The sequence below is a fragment of the Equus przewalskii genome, chromosome 2, assembly GCF_037783145.1.
Source record: "Equus przewalskii isolate Varuska chromosome 2, EquPr2, whole genome shotgun sequence".
Classification (NCBI taxonomy): Eukaryota; Metazoa; Chordata; class Mammalia; order Perissodactyla; family Equidae; genus Equus; species Equus przewalskii.
Window position 1 is genome coordinate 33,754,016 of NC_091832.1, and position 22,476 is coordinate 33,776,491.

Genomic DNA, 22,476 nt, shown 5'->3' on the forward strand with positions numbered 1-22,476 from the left:
CCAGGCAGGCTCCTCTGCGGAGTGTCCAGGACTGAGATCGGGGGTCTGGGGCACTCACCAGCGGGACATAGTTGAAGCTTGGGCTCCCCGGGCTTGGCTCTGGAGCCTTGGTCAGAGGCTTGGTCAGGAAGCCCTTGGCCGCCCGCGTCAGCAGCCTGGACTTGTTCAGATTTAGCCTGTGAGGGTGGAGCCGGGAAGAGTGGTCACAGCCACCCTGGCAGTGTCCTTGGTCATCGCCCCCCAGTGCCCACTCAGCAGCCTCTGAAAGTCAGGGCCAGAGGGACTCTGACCAATGGCTTCCTACAACCTCCTCACTTGACAGCTGGGGAAACTGAGGCCGGGGTGGGGGCTAAATTTCCCCCGAGTTGCTCAGTGAGTTAGCAGCAGATTAGTGTTCTTTTTTTTTTTTTTTTGAGAGAAATTAGCCCTGAGCTAACATCTGCCGCCAATCCTCCTCTTTTTGCTGAGGAAGACTGGCCCTGAGCTAACATCTGTGCCCATCTTCCTCTACTTTATATGTGGGACGCCTACGACAGCATGGCGTGCCAAGAGGTGCCATGTCCGCACCCAGGATACGAACCGGCAAACCCCGGGCCGCCGCAGCAGAATGTGTGAACTTAACTGCTGCACTACGGGGCCGGCTGCTCATTAGTGTTCTTTTTATGACCCTCTTCTGACGGCGTACTCCTGTTCAGCCCAGTGGTTCAGCCCATGCTGGCCCTCCCAGGGGGATCTGCATTCGCAAGGTGACCACGGACACATGGGAGATGAACCACAGTGGGGGGATCTTCCTCAGGGCGATGCCTGAAGACAGCTATCACTGGGGAGGGGGCCTTCTTGGCACCCTTCAGATTGTTCCTTTTTGTCTCAGTGGTAGGCTGGGCCTGCCTTTGGCCTTCCAAACCAGGGACAGCCCCGGGAAAACGGTTGGCTGTAGAGAGTACCCCACTGCAAATCCCACATACCTGGATCCAAAGAGAGTGTCTGAGGCCTTTAAGGACGAAAGGGTATTGGTGGCCAGGCTGCGCAGTGGACCTGGAGAGCCACAGAATGACAGTTGGGGCCTGACAGACGACCCTGTGCAACTGCTCACTGCCCAGCTGGGGAAACAGAGGCCCAGAGAGGGGCAGGGGATTGCCTACATCCCTAGGGACCCGATCTAACCATTAGGCTGCAGGGCTGTTTCTGCCCCAGTTGGTCGAGGGAAGGGTGAAATAAGTGGGTCCATGTGTAAGAAGCAGGCCTCCAAGTTTCCTTGGCTGGCAGCCCCTGGTGTCTTGTGGAAGGTTACCTGTGGGGGCAGTGACAGCTTCACATCTACCCCTCATCCCCGAGTGGAGACATGGAGTGCCCTTCCCTGGCACATGACTGGAGGGTTCTAGGCAGAGTGAGGTGGTAGGAAGGCCCCTCAGCTTGGCCTGATTCCGGGCCCAGCTCTGACACTAACTTGCTGTGTGACCTTGGTCAAGTCACTTCACCTCTCTGAGTCTCAGTGTCCTCATCTTTAAACTGGGGATATTCCTATTTATCTCGCACAGGGCTGTTCTGAGGACTAAATGAACACCGAGGACTTTGTCAGGCTAAGACCCTCCTAGTCCAAGGATTAATCACCAAGGATTAATCATTTAATTAAGGAGAGAGCTGGACCACTGTCCACTCACCTTCAGAGGCAGCGTAGCTCTCACGTCCTGGGGACACGGTCTCGCTGAAGGGCCCACTGGGGCCTTCCTTCACAGCTGCAACAGAGGAAGCCCATGAGGCCTGACTCCCAGCCCTCCTTCTCCCCTCCTCTCCCCCCCGGGAGAGTGGTGGTCTGAATTCACGGTACCTGCGGCTGGGCTGGGAGAGCAAGGTCAGGGTTCCCATCCCTGCTTGGATGGGCCTTCATCTTCCAAAGACACCACCATGGCTCCACCATGAGAGTCAGACATGCCTGGGTTCAAATCCCGACTTCCCCACTGACTAGCTGTGTGACCTCGGGAAAGTTACTTGATGTTTCGTTTGCAAATTGGGGGTGACGGTACCTATCTCGCCGTGTTGGTGTAAGGCTTGTAGATGATACACAGAGAGGCGCTGAGTGCCTGGCCTGAGGTCCTGCTCGATGAAGCCCTGGGCTGCAGACCCGGCCGGGAAGCAGGAGCAGCTCGGGGGCCTGAGCATGGGGGCTTGGCGGGGGAGTGAGGCGGGCATCTGCTCATCAGGGCTGTGCCTCACTGAGGAGGGGCCCATGCCGGCTCTCCAGGAGGAACATGGTGCTGACTTGTCAGGGGCTCTGAGCCTCAGTTTCCCCATCTGTAAAATGGGGATAATAATTGTACACAGCTTGTTCGAAATGCACAATTGAGGTGATTATTCTTATGATTAGTATTTCAAGGGCTGGAGAAAGATGGGCAATATACTAAAAGGGAATAATGCAATTTTTGGAAAAAATGTCGTGCACAAATATCTTCACCAAAGCGTTTGGCTCCCGTTGAGACTGTTACAGCTCTGTGAGGGCCAAGAAGCTCTGCTTATTGCTGGGTGCCCTGGGGCAGCACAAGAGGGAACTAGTGGCTGAACCACAGAATGACTGAGGCAACCAGGAGGCCGAGAGCATAGTGGTTAACCTCATGGGCTCTGGAGCCAGACACTGCCTGGGTTCAAGTCTTGCCTCTACCACGGATCTGCTGTGTGATCTTCAGTAAGTCACTTAACCTCTCTGAGCCTCAGTGTCCCCATCCTTTAATGGAGAAAATAATAGAAACTCTTTGAGACGGGTGTGAGGAGTCATGGATAGTTATAGCAGTGCCCAGCACATAGAGAACTCTCAGGAAGTGCTGGCCATTGTCATCCTCGGGGAGGGGAAGGACCTGGGATAGAATAAGACTTTAGAAGTCACAGACCCTGGGTGTGACTCAGAGGACGATTGAAAAGAAGGGATTTGTGATTGTGATGGAAGCCCTGGGGCACCAAGAGTGAGCTACAGAGCAAGGAAAGTGTAGACCAGAAATTTCCCTAGACTGGAAGCCCAGCTTGGCTCAGGCATGGGGCAGGTTACCCCCGTGCTGGAGGCTCTGAGGGACCAAGGAGCTGGCAGAGCTCCTTAATTCTGCAGAGCTCCTCTGGATTTCCGCACACCATTCCTTTCTTAACCCATCACCGTGTGTGAGCGCTTCCTAGGCCCTCAGGTGAAAAGCTGTTATGGTCTGGCTGTCTGGATGAGTGGCCGGGGGACCTCTGAGGTCCTTCCACGCACAGAAGAAGGCGGGAGATCTGCACGGTACACGTGAGGGCATGGAGGAAAGTCAGGACTGGTGCAGCAGTTAGGCTATCTTGAGGGCGATAGAAAGACATGCAGACATTCGAGACACAGAGGGTTCAAGCCATTCTGTGAATTAGTGCAAAGTCACCAAAAGGTCAAACCCTGGATCTTCAAGGACCCCAGGTGCAGGCACAATGAAGTCAAGTGAAGGCAGAAGGAGGCTGTGGTGGGTGGGGGGGAATCCTGAAATAAGCAGACGGTGGGACCCAAACAGGTGGAACTGCCTCTGTGCTCTTTGCTTTTCCCCTTGTTTATTAGGTTTCTGGCATTCAGTGCCCGGAGGGACTCAGGATGGAAGCAGGGAACAGCCAGTGGGGTTGGCAGCCCTTGGAAGGGGAGCGCTGGGGGGATGGGAGGGCACGGGGTCTGCTGCTGTCTGGCTTCAGGGCTCCCTCAGGAAAGCCGTGTTAGTGGTGGCGCGCTTGGGCCAGTTTGAGCCCGTCTGCCCATCTCAGGCCTCGGAGAGCCCGGGAGGCCTGGCCTTGCCCTGGCCCTGAGACTCAGAGAGAGGCTGGGGTCTTGGACACGAGAGGCCGTGACTCACGGGCCCAGGTTTCAGAAGGTGCACAAGGGGGCTCTTACTTGGGCTCTGCCATTGGCCATCTCCTGCTGCTGAGGCTTCCACAAGCGTGGTCTGCAACCGTCCAAAGCCAGCAGAGGGGCCCGTCCACCGTCGGCTCAGGACCCGAGAGCTGGTCATCCGCAAAGCCGCACCTTCAGGAGGACAAGGAGCAGTGGTCAGCTGGGGACAGTTGGGCCAGTCCTTCGCCACCTGCCCAGGGCTGGCAGGAATGAGTCTAGCTTCACTCCGTCAATTATCCAAAGGCAGGAAGGCCTTGTACACGGTAAGCCCATGAGCTTGGGAGCCAGAATGACCCGTGTCTGAACCCCAGCCGCATCTCTCAGTAGCTGCATGGGGTGCTAAACACTCTGAGCCTCAGCATCCTTATATAGAAAATGGGAGGCATAATACCCACCTTGCTGGGTAGATCCCATTGCCGAGATAACGTTCGGAAAGCAGCAGTGTTTCCTAGTTAGTTAAAAGGCTGGTTTCTCAGGAATACCCCACTTTCCTTCTCTCCCAGTTTGCTGTCTCAGAGACCAAGCTCTCAGTTCCCCCTCCCACAGGGCAGCCCTTTGAGGTCCCAGCACATCACCAATGGGGGATGGATGGAAGAGAATGAAGCTACAGCACCCTAAAGTGTGTTTTGGGGAACCCCACTCTTGGAGAGCACTAGATGGTATATTGTCACTTAAAAAACAAGACGTTCTACTGAGAAATACGTTTTGGAGAAACTGCGTACTGTAGTCCATTCTCTGAGTCTCTCGATGTATATTAACATCCAAAAGGCTCTGAGAAGTTCTGCAGGAAAGAGAGCTTTTGGGCTTTAGTTAATCCAGCGGTTCCTAAATGTATTTCCTATGTTTTTGCTGAATAGCCATTAACAGGACACGGAACCAGGGTTCTAGTTTCTCAGAACATACGCTGGGAAGGGCTGATCCAGATCTTAGGACAAAAAAAAAGGGGTAGGGGACAGCAGGAATGAGGAAAGGGACAATTTGTTTCCAAAGACAATTCTTTTATGACGTCTGCTAAAAAAAAAAGAAAAAGAAAGAAGGGCCGGCCCAGCAGCATAGTGGTTAAAGTCACATGATCTGCTTTGGTGGCCCATGGTTTGCAGTTCGGATCCCAGGCACAGACCTACACACTGCTCATCAAGCCATGCTGTGGCAGCATCCCACATATAAAACAGAGGAAGATTGGCACAGATGTTAGCTCAGGGACAATCTTCCTCCAGCCAAAAGAGGAAGATTGGCACAGATATTAGCTCAGGGACAATCTTCCTCCAGCCAAAAGAGGAAGATTGGCACAGATGTTAGCTCAGTGAGGACAATCTTCCTCACCAAAAGAAAAGAAAAAAAAGAAAGAAAGCAAAAAAGAAAAAAGGAGCTGCAAAGGACAGGAAAATGTAATTTTGGGGAAAAAAAGTAGATATGGTTCCTAAACATACGAAAAATATTTCACAGACAAACTAAAGAAATTCTCCCAAAGAAAGATCTTTCTCACCTTTCAGACTGGCAGGGTTTAGGAAGATGGACAATATTCAGTGCTGGCTGGGGTGGACATCGGAACAGCCTTTGGAGCAGGGCCCGTATGGTAACATACATCCCAATTTTAAAGGGGCAGACCCGCTGACGTGCATGCAATCTTATGTCTAAGAGTTAATTACCCCTGCGGAGATAACCAGGCAGGGGCACAAAGATGTTCTTTGCAGCACATGGGTCATTCTGGCTCCAAAGCTCATGGGCTTGCCGTGTACAAGGCCTTCCTGCCTTTGGATAATTGACCGAGTGAAGCTAGACTAATCAACAGGGAAGAATCTGAAGGCGTGGTAATAGGGGCTGGTTAAGTGGGTTCTCATGCACCTTAAGGGGCAGTGGAGAGCACCAGGGGGGAGCACAGACTCTGGAGCCAGGCCACTGGGACTCAAAGCCTGGCTCTGCCCCTCCCTGCTGTGTGACTGTGGGCAGGTAACCTTCTCCGCCTCTGCTTCCCCATCTGTAAAATGGGGCTAATAACAGTATCCACTCGCAGAGCTGTTTTGAGGATTAAATGATTTAATACATAAAGTGCTTTGGAGCACTGTCTGATTGGCTATTACGGTGACGATAGTTTCCTGTAGTGGAATATGCTGCAGCTATTAAAATGATGATATAGACTCAGTGTAATGGAAAGATATCTTCTACACCTGTATTTTGTAAAGCCTAGAACATACTGATTGATCTAATTCATGCAAAATTATCTGCCTTTTGATTTCTCTATATGTAGATATTCCTTGGGAGAAGTCTGAAGGATGGTCCCACCAAGGAGGTAATTGGTCCTCATTTCCGGAAAACCGTCACTTCCAGTCACTTTTATTTATTTTATGTCTCTATATTTTGGAATTTTCTAGAGTGAGCACATATCCTTGTCTCCAGTAGGAAAAATACAGTAAAGGCATATTCGTTTGTGGGAAAAAGGGAGTGGATGGTGTCATAGCCTTCTGCAGAGCAGTGGATGGGGGCTCATGTGCCCCCTACCCCTCTTTTGGTGGCCAAACCATCTGCTGGGGGCCTTGCTGCTTCTAGGCCCTTCCTTGCACCCCTTCCTGCAGGTCTGTGCTCCTTGGTATGCCAGCCCCCTCCTCCGGCTCACGGGGGCTGCTTGGCCCTCAGGAGTGCCCTGGCTGCCCACCTGCCTTACTGGAGTTGGGGTACCCCACCACGGTGGGCAGGTACCGGCTCTTGCTCATGTCCACAGGCACGAAGGCTGTGTACTTGCTGATGACATTGCAGGCCTTGCTGGTGTGCACAGCGCTCACCTGGTAGCGGCGGCTGGACCCTGTGGAGAGAGAAGCTGGGGTCACTCTGTGCACTCTGGAAGCTAAATGGAGGGCTAGACCAGTGGTCCCCATCTTTAGGATTAAACAAGCCCTGAAAATCAAGGGGTTGCCAACTTGCCAGTTAAGGACATTTAAAAAAAAAACACCCAGATTATTAATCTCCATTGTCATTTCATAAAATAAGGAAATTTTGATGTAAAAGAAGTAAGATATTATCTAAGAATAAAAGACAGTTACTTCCTTTAAATAATTTTATTGTTATTAAAAAACCCCTCTGTGTTGTCTGTATTTTCTGTTTTCACTTTGCAGCTGTCTGGTGAGAACCTTGCTGGAGGATTTCACAGGCCCCCTGGCTGATCTCATCTGATCACTGATCTAACCCATTTGGACAATCTTGCAGAGAAAATTGAAAACCAGAGAGGGAGAGTGGGGAGCACAGTGTCACACAGCGAGTTAGTAACGGACCTGAGATCAGGACTCAGGAGGGTCTGACCTCAAAGCTCAAGCTCTTCCCACTGAACAGGTGAACATTCTCCGTGGCTCTCTGCCTCCAAGGAGCCATGGAGATGGATGCACAAGTGCTGTGTACCCTTGTAAGGTGAGGTGCTCATGAGAAGAAAAAAAATACTTATACAGAAATACAAGTAATATAAAATATAAACAATGTATTATTATATAAATAAAGCACAAACCTATAACAAATACTATAAATATTCTCTATATCTCCATCTATCTATTCTCCAGGTGAGCTCCATCAAGATCCCGGGAGCCTCTCTGTTAGGAAAGTTTGCCCCAGTTCCTGAACTCAGCTCCCCTCCATCCCTGTTAGACAGTCTCTTGCATCCTTGTGTTTCTTCTTAACAGCACTTCCGACAACTGCACTCAGTTAATTGCATGTATAATTATTTGATTAATGTCAGCTTCCTTGCTAGTCTGTGTCAAGAACTCACAGATAAGGACCGGGATGGTGGCGGTCACTGCGCTGTTCAGCCCCCAGCCTGGACCCCCGCGGATCCACAATCAATAAACGGCGTTGATGAGTGAGTGGACCCACTAGGTAGGTCTAGGCGGTTCTATGGGAAGGTGTGGTCCCAGGAGAGCGGGGCAGGGGAAATGGGGCTGTCCCCATTGTTCTGTCTCCAGAGCCCTACAGGGGGCGCTGCAAGGAGAAGCCCTGGGAAGTGAGGAGGAGTGGGGATACTGAGGCCGAGGGGAAGGAGGGAGGAGAGGAGAGGACAGATCGCCGCATCACCGGGTGGGGTGGGAGGGCTGGAGGAGCCTAGGGCTGGGGGGAGAGGGGCGCCTGGAAGCAGGGGGATAGGGGCAGATCGAGAAAGGGTAGGGGGATGGGGGCAGATCAAGGAAGGAATGGAGTCCTGGGCAGTGTGTGTGTGCGCGCGTGTGCGTGTGCGTGTGTGTGTGTGTGTGCGTGCGTGCGCGCGCGCGCTAGGGAGACAGTGTTGGGGGTGGGGGGCACCTAAGGGCAGCGGTGGGGGAGGCAGGATGGAGCACTGGGCGGTAGCAGGGCTGTGAGGAGACCGAGGGGCTGAAGCCAGGGGAGGAGGCGGATCATGGGGGAGGGGAAGGGGCATTGGGCGGGGCGCTGAGGAGGGGCGGGGCCTGGAGGACTGGGAGGAGGTGGATCATGGGGAGGGGGCGGGGCATTGGGCGGGGATCGGGGCGGGGCCAGGAGGACGCGGAGGAGGTGCGTAATGGGGAGGGGGCGGGGGCGTTGGGCGGGGCTGTGGGAAGGGGCGGGGCCTGGAGCAGTGGGAGGAGATGGATCATGGGGTGGGGCTGCGAGGAGGGGGCGCGGAAGGTGGGCGAGCAGGGCGCAGGTCTGTGGCGCTCACCGTGCTCGATCTCGCCCTCGCGCTCCGCCAGCTGCTCGAAGTCGCGGATGATGGCGCGGGCCGCCAGGTGGTGGAAAGTCTCGCTCCACAGGTCGGCGTCGCGCGCGCCGCCTGGCTCGGGGCCGGGGGGCCCCAGCTCGAAGCTCACCTCCCACTGCAAACGTTGGCTGTCACGCAGGCCTTTGACCACGGCCTTGCCCAACACCGGGCCTGGGGTGGCGGGCCTGCCGGGACTGGCCTGCTCCTCGGACTCAGCCGGGGGCTCCCAGTCCGAGGACGTCTCCATTTCGAAGGCGGAGGGGTGATGGGACGGCTCTGCGGGCAGAGGGACAAGCAGTTGGTGCTCTGATCTGGGGGACAGAGTTCAATCCACAGGGAACATCGTCCCTCCCTGGGCGCAGATACACCTAAGCAAGTACAGTCCCCCCCAAGGAACTGACAACTTCCCTAGGACAGCTGGGGTGGCAAGGGTTTGTTCCCAAGAGTGAGACAGACTGCCTCCCAGGAATCTGGTACCTGGCGGGGTCAGATAGGGTGGGGTGAGAATACAGCTGCAGGGAGGGTATCTGGGAGCCCCAGAGGCAGCCGAAGGACCAGGTTAATTGGGAAAGAGGGGTTGGTGAGGTCCTGGGGAGGGATGGGCTACAGCAGACCCCGCCCCCCTGCATGATCTCCCCCTCCCCCCGCCAAGGGCACAGACGCAGGCCTCTGCCCTTGGGCCTGTTATCTGAAGCTAGGCCACAGCCAAAGACTCCTCCCTGTCCCCAGTCAGGTCCCAGACCCTGCGGGCACTTACCCAGGTCCCCAGGGCTGTGGCTGTCTGAGGCAGGCTTCAGGCCGGACCCAAGATCCAGCTCTTTCATGGGGCTCCGGGGCTGAGTGTCCTGGCCAGAGGACTGGCAGCCTTGGGGCAGTAGTGAGGGCCTGCGGGCCCCTGGGCCCCGGAGTTTGGGGCCCTGGCTTAGGCCTGGGCCACTGGACAGCAAGAGCTAGGAGTGCGAGAGGAAGGGGAGGAAGCTGAGCTCCTGGTGGCTGTCCCTGTCTCTTCACCCCCAGCCACAGCTCCTCCCTGGGCACTGCCTCTGCAGGACTAAGGACACATGACCTACTCTTCGTTACCCATGAGAAACATCAACACGAATAATTCCAAACCATGGATGAAGTCCAGACCGCAAAAAAACATGGAAAATCACATACCATGGATAATTCTAAACCCACTTTTTTTTTTGCCATAACATTTAAAACTTTTATGGTGTGTGTGGTTAAAATTATCAGTCTTTTCCCTTATGTCTTCTCATATGGCATGCTTAAAAAGCCTTTCCCACACAAAAAATTCTAGAATTTTTGTGATCTTTTTGTTTGTTTAAATCTTTGATTCACATAAAATTTATTTTGGTGTAAGGAAATAGGGACCAGCCTTTTTCTTGATTTCCTGAATAGTGCAAATCTCAACACCATTTATCGAATGCAGTTTATTCATTGCGTCCCTACGGTTTATCATTTCTCCATTTCTATCCCGACGAAGCTCTCATGTACATTTGGTTTTATTTCTGGACTTTCTGTTCTGTTTTGTGGATTAAATCTGTCTATTCTTGTGCTGGTACAAAAAACATCAAAAGGCAAGGGATAAACTGGGAAATATATTTGCAACACGCATGACAAAGATCATTTTCAAGAAAATGCTCTTATGAATCATGGTGGGGAGGGAGATAAACAATAGAATAATGGATTAAGGGCATACAGGCAGTTCATAGAAAAAGTATCCAATAAGCCCGTGGAAAATACTCAGCCCTGTGAGAAATTAGAGCAATCTAAATTAAAATGTTACAATTTTTTTTTTCCATTTGGCAGATTGGCAAATATTTAAACGTTTGATCAGTGTGGTCAATGGGCAGACAGTCTCTTATGAACTGTTGGTGGAAGTGTACACTGATGCATACTTGTGGGAGAAGAATTTAGCAATGTGCTAGCAACATTAAAAATGCACAGGCTCCTTTTACCCAGCGATTCCACTTTTAGGAATTTAACTCTGTGGAATTTATTCGTCTATGTGCACGTACTGTATATTTGTTTCAGCATCGTTTGTAAAAGTGAAAATCTGGAAACTATCTGAATGCGCATCATTACAGGTTGACAAATAAATGATGGTACATCCATGCGATGGAACACCACACAACACTGAAAAGAACGAGGCAGCTTTCTGCATACCAATATGGGAAGATGTCCAAGATAAAACTTATTTTTAAAAAGTAAATTGCAACTGTTCTGTATTTTGATTGTGGAGATAGTTACATGACTATTTGCGTTTGTCAGAACTCATAGAACTGTTCACCAAAAAGAGTAATTTTACTATATATAAAAAAAGTGAATTAAAAAGATTTAAAAAATTGGAGAGCAGGTTATGCATGTGATTATTCAAAACATATACATGTGTTGCGTGTGTGCGTTTGTGTGTGTTTAGTATTTCTTGAAGGAGACACTCAAAACTAAGTGGATCTGGGCACAGGGGAGGGGTACTTTTATTTTTACTTTATACCCTACTGAATTGTTTGAGGATTTTTATTGCAAACTCTGAGTGTGTATTACTTTTGTAATTAGAGAATGTTAAATTAATTAAAAACGAATTTTGTGCCTCTGGGAATATATACATCTCCTGGTAGGGGCAGGGAGCAAACGCACTTACTAGGTATAACAGACAGAAAAAGTGCCTTTCAGTCTTTCAGGACAATAGTTAACCATGGGGTCTTTTTCATCTCTATCAAGTATTTATTGGGAAGAGGACTGTGCCTCCGCATTGGATGGGGGCTCCTTGGGGCAGGAGCTGGGGTCTTTCTTTCTGTCTCCTTTGGGTGTGAGGTCCTGGGAATAGTACAAGAGTATGGGAGAAGAAAGGGACTGGTCACTCTTAGGATGGCCTCACTGGGAGTGGTACCCAGCCAGGGCTGCTGGGTTGCAGGGAATCCTTAACCCCCCTCCCACATCAGAGCCTGGGAGTCCCTCCACCCCTTCCCCCCTGTCACCACTGCACTGAGAAACAGAAGGTGCTACAGTTTCCATGGCAACAGGTTAGTCTCAGATTCAGCCCTTCATCCAGTCAGGGGCTGCAAGGGAGTGTGTATGTGTGTGCAGGTGCATGTGTGTGCATTAGCACGAGTGTGCTGGGGAGACTCAGACCCGGAAGAAGCCAAGCATGGGACAGAGATGAGCAAAGATGGGCCAGAAGCACGCAGGAAAGAAGAGAAGTCAAGCTGCCCAGAGCTCTCACCAAGTAGAGCTGCATTTAAAGGACGTCTACTGTGTGCCAGGTGTTGCATCAGGCACTTCATCTCTTAGCAGCTGATGCTTGCAAGAGTCCACCACTTAGCGTTGGCTCCCAATAAATATCTGTTGATGGCTGTTAGCTCAATCATTGGCGCAAGCTATTTTCCCATCTCACAGATGAAGAAATTGGGGCTCAGAGAGGTTAAGCAATATGTTTGAGGAGCTGAGTCTGCCTGACTCCAAGGTCAGTGTCTTCCAACCGTGAGTAGTCCCTGGCTAGGCACGGAGAAGGCCTCGGGGACGAGGTGGCAGTGTTTCCATCCTTGGGGAGTGTAGGGGCTCATGCGTATGTGCAGGCAGGGAGGGAGGGCTGGTGGGTGGAGTGGGAGAGTGAAAGACTGTTTTCATGGAACCACAGACTCATAATGACAAAGGAACATAAAGTCCATTCTTAAGAAAATGGGCTAAAGCATACAGATAACATCAACCCCAATTTAGTTTAGGACAGCGTTTCTCAATCTGGGATTTTGCCCCCTTCCCCAGGAGACGTTTATCGGTGTCTGCAGACCTTTTTGGTTGTTACGACTGGGGGTGGCAGTTACTGGCATTCAGTGGATAGAGGCCAGGGATGCTGCCAAGCAGTCTACATGCGCAGGACAGCCCCCACAACAAAGAGTTATCATGTCAATAGTGCTGAGGCTGAGAAACTCTGGTTTAGCTGCATGGCAGATGACTGGTCCTGCTGTGGCTCTGACTCTGAGATGATCTCTGCCCTGAGTGAATGCACAACTCTTGGGATTTGCAGAAGGTGTAATTTGATGGAAGCAAGGGAGGAAGCAAGGGTTTTGCAGGCAAAAGGTCCTGGGTTGCAATTCTATGATTGGCTGTGTGACCCTGGATAGGTTATTTTACCTCTCTGGCCCTGAGTTTCCACATATGTAGAGAATGGGGATAGCCAGCCCTCACAGTCCCTCCTTTCCCAGGGGTGCTGTAGAATCAAGTGAGAATGTAGATGGGGATGCTACTTGCCAACTGGGAAGTGCTGTGTGCAGAGAGTGGGTAATGTCATCGACCAATGGGGATCATTATTAGGAAAATGTCATTGGGGGTCATGTAGGTGAAGCTCCAGAAAAAGGAGGAAGAAGGGACTCACTTCACAGTGTAAGTCGTGGCCCCATCCTTGTGGTCAAAGCAGGAGACACAGCTCTCCCTTGTCCGTGACCTCCCCCAGCTCCAACCTCTCCAACCTGCCCTGCTCAGGTACCTGCAAATCAATCTGCCGCGGAGGGGCATCCAGGCTGGTCTGGTTGGTGAGGTCCTGCAGCTTGGCTTTCCTCAGTGGGTATCTCCTGGCAGCCACCGTGGGGTCGCTAGCTGTGGGGGCCCTTGGCGAGGGCTTATGGTTGGTGATCTGGTTGGTGCTATATGCCCGCCGTCGCTGGCAGAGGTCTAAACCTGGGCAGGGATGGTGGCAGGCGAGCCATCAGGGTGGAGGACAGCAGGGAAAGAGAGGGATTCGCATAACCCTTTCCTGCTTGGACATTTCTTGAATTTTCCACTGTTTGCTTGCTGAAATATTTGCAGGTGCCCCACCTTACCTGGCATTCAAAGCCTTGCCTAATCTGGCCCTGATCTACCTCCCCAGCTACTCTCCTTTCTGTTCCTTTTCCAAGGTATTACGTGCTCCAAACATGATGAGTAACCAGTTGTGTGTGTCTTTTCTAGGCATCACACCTCCACATCTTTGCTCAGGCAGTGTCTGCTGCCTGGAATCTCCTCTCCCTTCCCACTTCGAAGAACCAATGCCCTCATTATGTCTCTGTTGATATCCTCTACCAGATGTGCCTTTCTCTGGGATCCTCACAGTTTGTTAAACTTTCCTGTGGCAGCGTCACTCTGCTTTCTATCAGAGTTAAGATCAATTGTGTTTCTCTCACTGGATGGAGGGCTTATGAAGGACGAGTGCCATGTTTGAGTCATCTTTGCTTCCCCCACTGCGCTAAGCACCCAGCCTTACTGGGTGATAAGTGAATCCCCTCTGAATGGAAACTAACACCATAAAGAGGCTTTGGAGGCAGACAGGTCTAGATATTTTATCTATACTCTGTGTCTTTCATGTTCCATGAGTTTAGCCAAGTTGCTTAAATTCTGCAAGTCTCAATTTCCTCATCTGTAAAATAGGTGTAATGGTATCCATCTCTGCAGCTGCTGACTATTCAATGAGATTGTTTGTATAAAGTGCTTAGCACATAGCAATTGCTGGGTAAAATGGAGCAGTCGTGGCCGCCTTGGAGAAGGGAGTGAAGCACAAAGAGCAGCAGACTAACCAGGATTGGTGGCTGAGTCTCCACTGGACGACCGGGCATCTTTGGCTTGCCTCAGGTTGAAGGGTGCCTCCAAGCTCTTGGGACAGTCTCTGCTGTCCGGGCCAGGCCCCTCCTGTGATTGGTAGAAGACAGAGCTGCCAGACTCCTGAGAGTGCAGCATGCTGTACCGTCTCCTCTTGTCCTGGAGGGAGGGAGAGAGAAGAGGCCTGGGAGTGAAGCTAGATGTCAGGAAGGACATCCACAAGACAGCGAGGAGTGTGAGAGGAGGCGATGGACGTGCCATGTTTGAAGAATCAGGATAATGGGAAAGTTTTTTGCTTGCTTGGGGAATTCAGGCAGACTTCTGTTTAAGAGGTGATGAATGGAATTGACTTTTCATATCACTTATATTGTTTATATTTTTAATTATCTTATTTAATTTAAAAAACATACAATTCTAAATGCCACTGCTGTCTCCAAATAGGTAACCAAAATTAACAAAATGAACCATCTCTCCCTTCCATTCCATTTTCCATGACATACACATACATATAAAACATAAGAGCTTTTGGGGGTCATCATTTGTTTTACAAAAACTGGACCACGTTACTTACATTTATTGGTATCTTGAATTTTTCACTTAAAGCATTTTGGAAATCCTGCATGTCGGCAATTTGACGGCACGATAGTCTCCCATCCCTTATTGTTAAGCAATCACTTTGTGGCCGTTTATTTTTATCACCATAAAAAATGTTACAATAAATCCTTGGACATAAATTGATTACATCACTTTTATTTCTATGTATTAGCATTTTTGGAGGGATTTCTAGGTTCAAAAGTTATGTATTTCTAATTTCATTAGTTATTTCTAGATTGCTTTCTAGAAAAGGAACAAGTCATGTTTACACCAACAATGTACAAGGGTACCCTTTACCCAAAAGCCCTACTAGTAGTGGGAGAAAACTTTGCTAGTCTCGCAGGTAAGGAAAGGAGAATGGGTTTGGTGGTCCCTTCTAGTGGTAGGGTCTGTTGATGCTCTACTGCCTGCCAGACCTCCAAGAAGGGCCTAGATTGTTCAAAGACTTGGCCAGCATTACGCCTGGCACTTTTTTCCATGCAGTTGAACTCTCCACTCTCCATAACACATTAACCATTACTGACCATAGTTTTTAAGAGATTCCATAACATTCTGAAATCTGGAAATTTCACATAAAATTCTAACTTCTTTTGAAAGAATGGAAACACGTTTAACCCAGGGTTTACATTCCTGCATGGCAACAGTTTTTTAGAGCTCAGTAGGGCCTGCCCGAGTTAGACAGGGCATGTACGATCCAGTTTGCCATATTCCTCACCACTCCTGTTGCCTCTTTAGGAACTCACTGATAATGGCTATCCCTCATGGCATCCCTTTAATTTTTGCAAGTCCATGGCATTCATTTTATACCTGCCCAATCCCTCTAGGCACTGAGTTTTGACTCCTGCTTAAAAACAAAACAAGACAATAAATCCTTCAAGGGGAAGTGGAGAGACTGACTAAAGAGGGAAGAAGGATGAGGAACTAGTTTCTCAGGCAATCTCCAACATTTTAGCATGAATTCTGCCTCCCTTCGAGTTCTTTACTTTTATCCCACTTATGCCACCACGTATGAGAGAATTATTCATGTAAATAAATAAAACACAAACTCGTCTAAGGAGATATGACCTGAATAGATTGTTTAGGGAAAGAAACCTGAGTGCAGTTGTTTTGAACTGAATTATCAAAATTGGTTTGGGGAAATTATGTAAAATGCAGGTTCCGTGGGCCTTACCCTCAGAGATTTTTATTCAGCAGACTGGGGTTGGAGCTAGAGCTCTGCATTTTAAATGTGTTCCCCAAGTTCTTCTGCTGCAGGTGATCTTGAGAACCACCTATTGAGATTGTAGCATTTACCCAAGCAGTGTCACCAGACCGAATGCCCATGACTGGCAACCACACCCCACAACTGTAAACCCAGATGCAATTAGTTCCTAGCTGCTGTAAATAGTCTTTCCAGCTAAGGATGGCTTTATGGGCAGGGTTCTGGGTCCCCATTGACCCCTAGAATTTCTAAGATACTTACAGATCTGGGGTTGGAGATGTATAAGGAGGCATCACACACAATGCCATAACCCACCAGCCGTTCTCCAGGGAAGAGGGAGCTGGTGCTGACAGGTGAGATCAGGACCTCGGTGGTCTCAGGGAAGACCCACTCCACAGTCACATCACTCAGGACTGGGGCCATGGCCTTCTTCAGGGATTTGACCATCTGTTGGGCAGGTCAGAACACAGGTTGGGGGGATGTGTGAGCACGCGCATGTGCGGATGAGGAGCATGAAGACCCTGTGAGTATGAGCATGGTAGGATGCAAGCACGGAAGAAGGGACAGTAGGCCTTGGGGTGGCTTGCCCAGCAGTGAACATCCTTCTAAGCTTTTTAGACTCCTGGGATGTCAGACTTGGAGCAGATCTTAGCTGTCGTCTTCTCTAAGCTCAGCGTTTTATAAATGAGAAAATCCAAGACTTAAGTAGGGCTGTGACTAGCCCAGGGGACACAGAAAGTTTGTGTCAAAACATGGACTGGATAGTGACATTGAGCAAGTTAATTTGCCTTCCCGGGCCTCAGTTTCCCCTTCTGTTAAAGTGAGTTAGTAATTCTCAACTCTTGGTGTAGTTGGGAGGACTAGCCGAGATACTAGATTTGAGGTATCTGCCACATGATAGGTGGTCAATAAATGACAGCTGTGGTTTAGCATCTCCCAGGCTGATCTCCTCAAATGTGCTACAAAGCTGGAGAAAAATGATTTGGGGATTGTGCAGCCACAGAGATGCATCCTCAAATTTCCCTTCAAGAGAGACTGTGTCCTTTTCCTGCAAGGAATGCAGTCAGGCCACAGTCTTCAGAAGCAGTGCCCCGGCTTTCCAGCCAACATCACACCTCTCCCTGGAAGCCCTCAGGCCATGACTGAGCATGGCAGGGATACCAGTGCCTGACATTTCAGCCCAACACAGACTACCTGCTGGGAACTCTTTGCTCCAGAGCTTCCCTTTGGGCCAGCTGAGACCCTGCCAGATCTGCACTGCAGCCTGAAGTGCTCCCTGCCCAAACCTGCTTTCCTCCTTTCCTTTCATAGGCGTTGCATCTGCCTCATGGACTTAAGAGTTTTCCTTCCTGGTTCTTCCCATTTTCTCTTTCACAGACATCGTCTCCCAATAAACCTCTTGCGCTCTTAACCCTAGCTCTGTCTCTGGTTCCTGGAGGACCTGGACTGACAGGGGGGTTTCCAAAGGGTTGGATTATTTGTGCCAATTGTGCAGGAAATGGAGAAAAGACTCTAATCTCCTTGATTTCTGGGCCTTTTAGATTCTTCTGAGCCACCATTTGTCATCATCAGGAACATGGCCAGAAATGACCCCAAACACAAATCCATATCCAGAGAGGCAGGGACTCCTTCAGGAGCCCCAGTTCTGCTCAGCCAGTGGATAGCGCGTGGTCCGGTGGCTGAAGACCAGGGGATCCAGTATCTTGTATGAGCTCCAGGGGTCGTCTGCCCTGTGGCCTCCCCCTCTCTGATTCTCACTGGGGTGCAGTGTGGCCCAAGGGAGAGCTCAGACTCGGGGTAAAATCCCAGCCCCACCACTGAGTTGCTGTGTGACAGGTCGGGCCTCTGAGCTTCCAGCAGCAGAAGAGACTCAAGCCCTTGCACATACCTTGGGTTGCAGCCGCTCTCCTTCCGCCAGGAACTCGGCACTGCCCTTGGACACGGTTGCCAGCCCTTTCACCAGTCTGTGGCAGACAGTGGGTCCAATTCCAAAACTATAGCACCTAGGGGAAGGGGAGGACAGAGGCTGCTATGTTCCATCCTTTCTGCCAGCGTTGTCCGCTGATGGAGAAAGGGCCAGAGCATGAGACGGCAGAGCTATCTCAGAGCTGGCCCTAACTGCAGGCAGAGGGCGAGGGAGAAGGAATGGGCTCATCAGTGGACACTCCTATTCACACGTAGGGCCCGTAAACTCGCACCTCAGTACAGAGTCAAAGCAGCAGGCAGGACTTCCTCTCTTCCTCTGCCTAGGCTGCTTTTTGGAAGCTGTATGCAGAAGTGTGGGCATCTCATCCTGAACTTTTGAGGGAAAAAGGCCAACTCTGAAGTCAGCTCCATCATCCTGGAAGCAAAGCACTATAGGATTGCCTCCTCTCCTTCTGGCATTTTCCATGTTGCCCTGTTTCTGGTACCCCCAGCCCAGGGCAGCCCAGGATAACCAAGCCCTGGACCTTCAGCCTGTGCCAACCTGGTGGAGAAGGCGTGGTTTCGCACCAGCTCCAGCACCTTCCCAGTGTTGTTGACCGCCCCGTCTGTGATCAAGAAGAGAAGCCGCGGATGGCCTCGGTGCACTGGCTGCCGGGTGATCCACTTGAGCGGGGAGAGGATGTTGGTGCCACCCATGTCAGCCCTCATTCTCTGGATGTTGTCACAGGCCACGGCCAAGCTCTCCTGCAGTGAAGGGACACAGGTAGGGGAGACAGTCCTCAGGTCACCATATGGCCTGGTGACTCTAAGTACCCTGGGCGACGAGTCCTTTGTTTCCCTAGATAATGGTTCAGCCTCACTGGAGTTGCCCTGTTCCCAATTTCATCTCTGCCCCACACACAGAAAGAATAGCTGGCCACTTATTTGGTGTGATTCTGCCCCATAACACCCCCACCAATGCCTGAAATGCCACCGTTTGTGGTGTATTAACTTATCATTATCCTTTCTGGTTCCTCTTTAAAATATAAACACTCCTAGAAAAGTTGGCATGTCAAACCCTTAATTGCTCAGCACAAATGAGGTTTCCTTTTCTGATGAGGGAGGCAGGCAGTGTGGTAGAAAGTACACTAGGCTAGAAGTCTTAATACCTGAGTCCTGGCCTGACTGTGACACTACATCCGTACGATGCTTTGAGGAAAGCATTTCCCCAAACTGGGCTTCAGAGTCCCTGCCTCCTGCACCAGCGCTGTGAGACCCAACTGGCCAAGGCTTACTGGCACCAGATGGATGTCACTGCAGCAAGGGCAGATTCTCACTGGACATCAGATGTCCTCCTGCTCCGGACTCAGGAAGATGCTCTTCCAACATCCACACTGGGAATAACAACGTGTATCAAAAGTCTTAAGATGTGTATGTACCTTTTGAACGAGCAAGACTAGGAATTCATCCCAGGGGAATTACTAAGGATGCATGCAAAGTCTTTGCTACGAAGGTGACTAAATAGAAACAAATGGAAACAACTTAAATGCCCAACTGGAGGAGTTTAGTTAAATAATTTGCAATCTATCTGTGCAGTGAAATACTAGGCAGCCGTTAAAATTATGTTGCAGGTTAATACCTACTGGCTTGGAAATATGCTCACGATAGACTATTGTGTTGGAAAAGCAGGTTACAGAACAGTATGGAAGGCCTAATCCTATCTTTATTGGAAATGCGTATAAATGTGGATAACAAGATCTGGAGGGATTTTGAGTAAGCCCTTAACAGTGGTTCTTCTTTTTTTCTGACTGATGTGATCATGAGAGATTGAAAAAATTTTCTTTTTGATTATATAGGTCTAAAAATTTGGGGGCAATCATAATGTTATTTTTGTATTTTAAAAACCCATAAAGTTATTTTTAATTGAATAGTGGTCCCTATGTCCTTCCTTCCTTCCTTCCCTCCTTCATTCCCTCCTTCCTTCCTTCCAGTTCCTAGCCTTGGGTAGGATGCTCCGATTTTGAACATGCTGCTGGGGCCACAGTCCTCTTGTTCCAGATTGTAGCTTGAGCCTGTGAGTTGCATTCTTAGCCCATCTCCATGTCCACTTACCCACCTACTCACTCCCCTACCCCTTACCATTCACTCCTCTGGCTCAGCCTTGCCTGAGTCTATCATTCTCATGAGACAGAGGCTTCAGTGAGTGGGAGGCCTGTTATCCTCTCTACCCCATCCCTGTACCCCCTCTCTGTGCACACTCATACTTTGTCCAACATATTCTTTATTTTAAAGAGGGGTGATGTCAGAAGGCTGAGATGTCAGAAAACTGCCTACACGGAGATAACCCCTTTTTAATTCTCTGTCCCTGGGCATCATCTAGGCTTTATGTGGGTGGACAGCTTCTGAGACAGGCCCCAGGATTATCTCCTCTTTCTTTTTCCTTCCTTTTCTCTTTCCTTCCTTTCCTTCCTCTCTCACCATCCACCCTCTCCTGGTCCCAGTCTTGCCCCCTCCTTACCTCACTGTAGGTCTGACTGGAAGGGAAGAGTGTCTTAAATGTGGATCCAAACCCAATGACATTGAAGAGGCAGGCTGGCATGAGGCTCTTAAGAGCCACCAGCATGGCATCCTGGCAGGCAAGAAAGGGATTTTCAGGATTCGGGAAGGAGTTATACCTCTGCCACCACACGCCAGTATTCTCATCCCAGCACAGAAGAAGCCTGCAAACAGACCTTTTACCCTCTGTCTGTACCCAACCTCACCTTCTCCCCCAGATCGGGAAATTTGCTGATGCTGACCAGCGGCTGCACCAAAGCCATCAGCATAAAACTTCTCATCCATGTAGCAAGTCTGACTTCTCAAAGCCATTCTATTATGGTTTGCCAGTTCCGTTTCACCTCCTGCTGACCCTGAGAGGGAGGGAGAGCAGGGAGCACCCACTCCTTTCTGCCAGAACAAAATTGACATCTAACGGGAGCACGTGGTCTGGTCCAGGTCACACTGGTGATGGAACAGGCTTCTGGCTTTCATCCAAGGCCTTTTGCAGCAGACTCATGCTAACTATCATTAACGAGGGACAGATTTCTTAGGGACAGTCTCTTTAGCTCGTATTTGCTGAATGCCCAAGACGTACTTTACATGCGTTACCCCACGTAATCTTCACAATAGCCCTGAGGCGGGCACAACATCACCCCCACTTTATACAAGAGAAAACTGAGGCACAGAGAAGTGAAGTGACTTGTTGGTGAGCATCCTGATAGTAAATCGTGGAGCCAAGACTCAAACACATGTCACTTTGCCTCCGAAATCTGTGAACATTGTGGAATCTTAACCTGTTTAACTATGCAACACCAAGAGACCTTGATGAAGGTATATTGAAAAAAATAATGACAAAGAGGGGATGTGGAGGAGTGACAGGAGGGAAAATGATGACACCGAGGATGATGACGATGATACAGTGCAATGATAAATGTTGAGTAGTTATTATGTGCCAAACACTGTGCTAAGCACTTTATATTAGTTATCTCATTTGATCTCTGTACCATGTATTATAGCATAATGGTTAAGAAGATACACTTTGATGTTAAACATATCTGGGCTGAAATCTCACCTTCACCATTGCTAACTTGACCTTGGGCTAGTTGGGTCACTCCTCTGAGCCTCATCCTGACACATAGGAAGCATTCAGTAAACGTTTATTATCACCAACCCAGTGAAATACATATTACTATCAATACCTCTGTTTTACAGGTAAGGAAACTGAGGCTCAGAGGGTTAAGGAATTGCACTGGATAACAAAACCTAAGAACATGACTGAGGCTTTCAAAACATAGCTCCGAGATCTTTATTCATGTTGGCTCTGCCTTGGCGTGGAGCTCAGGAATGAGGAGCTCTCCCGTATGCCCATATAGTTTATTGAGAGCATCTCAGCATCTCAGCATCTCAGCATGGCTTCAGGCAAACAAACTGTTATACTCCAGAATATAGAAGAAAACAGTCACAAGTGGATCCTGGCAATTTCCACACCATACGGCCTTCCAGGACCCACAGACCTGCAGCCCCTTTCCCATCCTCCTCTGTAAACATTAACATTAAACATTAGCATTAACATTCTCTCTGTCTCTCCTTGTTGTTTGTGTCAATACATTTTGTTTTTCTGCAAAAGAAGTCAATATCTGCTTGTTTTTTCATTAGCCACTAACGTATATTCCTGCTAGCAGGAGACTCTGCTGATCCATTCAGATTGTCTCTGCTCACACCTATTAGAATTTTTAAAGCCATGTTTATGGCAGCAAGTGGCAGCTGAAGAATGAGACCAGCTGCAGGAAATTAAATTGGCTGAACTTTCCCCTTTGGCATGACTGTTTGGATTTTTGCTCTGTCCTGCCTCCCTAAGCCTAGTTTTTCGTAAAACTCCAACATAATGGGCCACAATTAGTGAGTGACCCAAGCAACGCCCAAATGGCCTCATTGTCAGTGGGGAAAGGGGTGTGTGGCCTGAGTAATTTCTGTGCTTTCTCTAACAGGGGCGTGTGTAGCAGAATGGATTGTGCCAATGCAAAGCCATTTGTGAAGGGATGACCTTAAGCTCTGTGAGCTGAACTGGAAAAGAGAGCAAGAGAGACTCCA

General features: G+C 49.7%; 1 protein-coding gene across 2 annotated transcripts in view; it reads right to left on the bottom strand.

Annotated features, from left to right (window-relative positions):
- The window catches only part of VWA5B1 (von Willebrand factor A domain containing 5B1), a 67,094-nt gene that overhangs the window by 6,916 nt on the left and 37,702 nt on the right, over positions 1 to 22,476 (bottom strand). For both annotated transcript variants that reach the window (XM_070600497.1, XM_070600487.1), the window contains exons 9-21: positions 20,366 to 20,476; positions 18,410 to 18,612; positions 17,831 to 17,945; positions 16,204 to 16,389; positions 14,126 to 14,306; positions 13,063 to 13,253; positions 9,334 to 9,526; positions 8,538 to 8,852; positions 6,537 to 6,683; positions 3,884 to 4,015; positions 1,662 to 1,736; positions 966 to 1,035; positions 59 to 176 (exon numbers count right to left, since the gene is read on the bottom strand). In XM_070600497.1, coding sequence (XP_070456598.1) covers positions 59 to 176; positions 966 to 1,035; positions 1,662 to 1,736; positions 3,884 to 4,015; positions 6,537 to 6,683; positions 8,538 to 8,852; positions 9,334 to 9,526; positions 13,063 to 13,253; positions 14,126 to 14,306; positions 16,204 to 16,389; positions 17,831 to 17,945; positions 18,410 to 18,612; positions 20,366 to 20,476 — 2,037 coding nt within the window. The remainder of the gene's footprint in view (positions 1 to 58; positions 177 to 965; positions 1,036 to 1,661; positions 1,737 to 3,883; positions 4,016 to 6,536; positions 6,684 to 8,537; positions 8,853 to 9,333; positions 9,527 to 13,062; positions 13,254 to 14,125; positions 14,307 to 16,203; positions 16,390 to 17,830; positions 17,946 to 18,409; positions 18,613 to 20,365; positions 20,477 to 22,476) is intronic.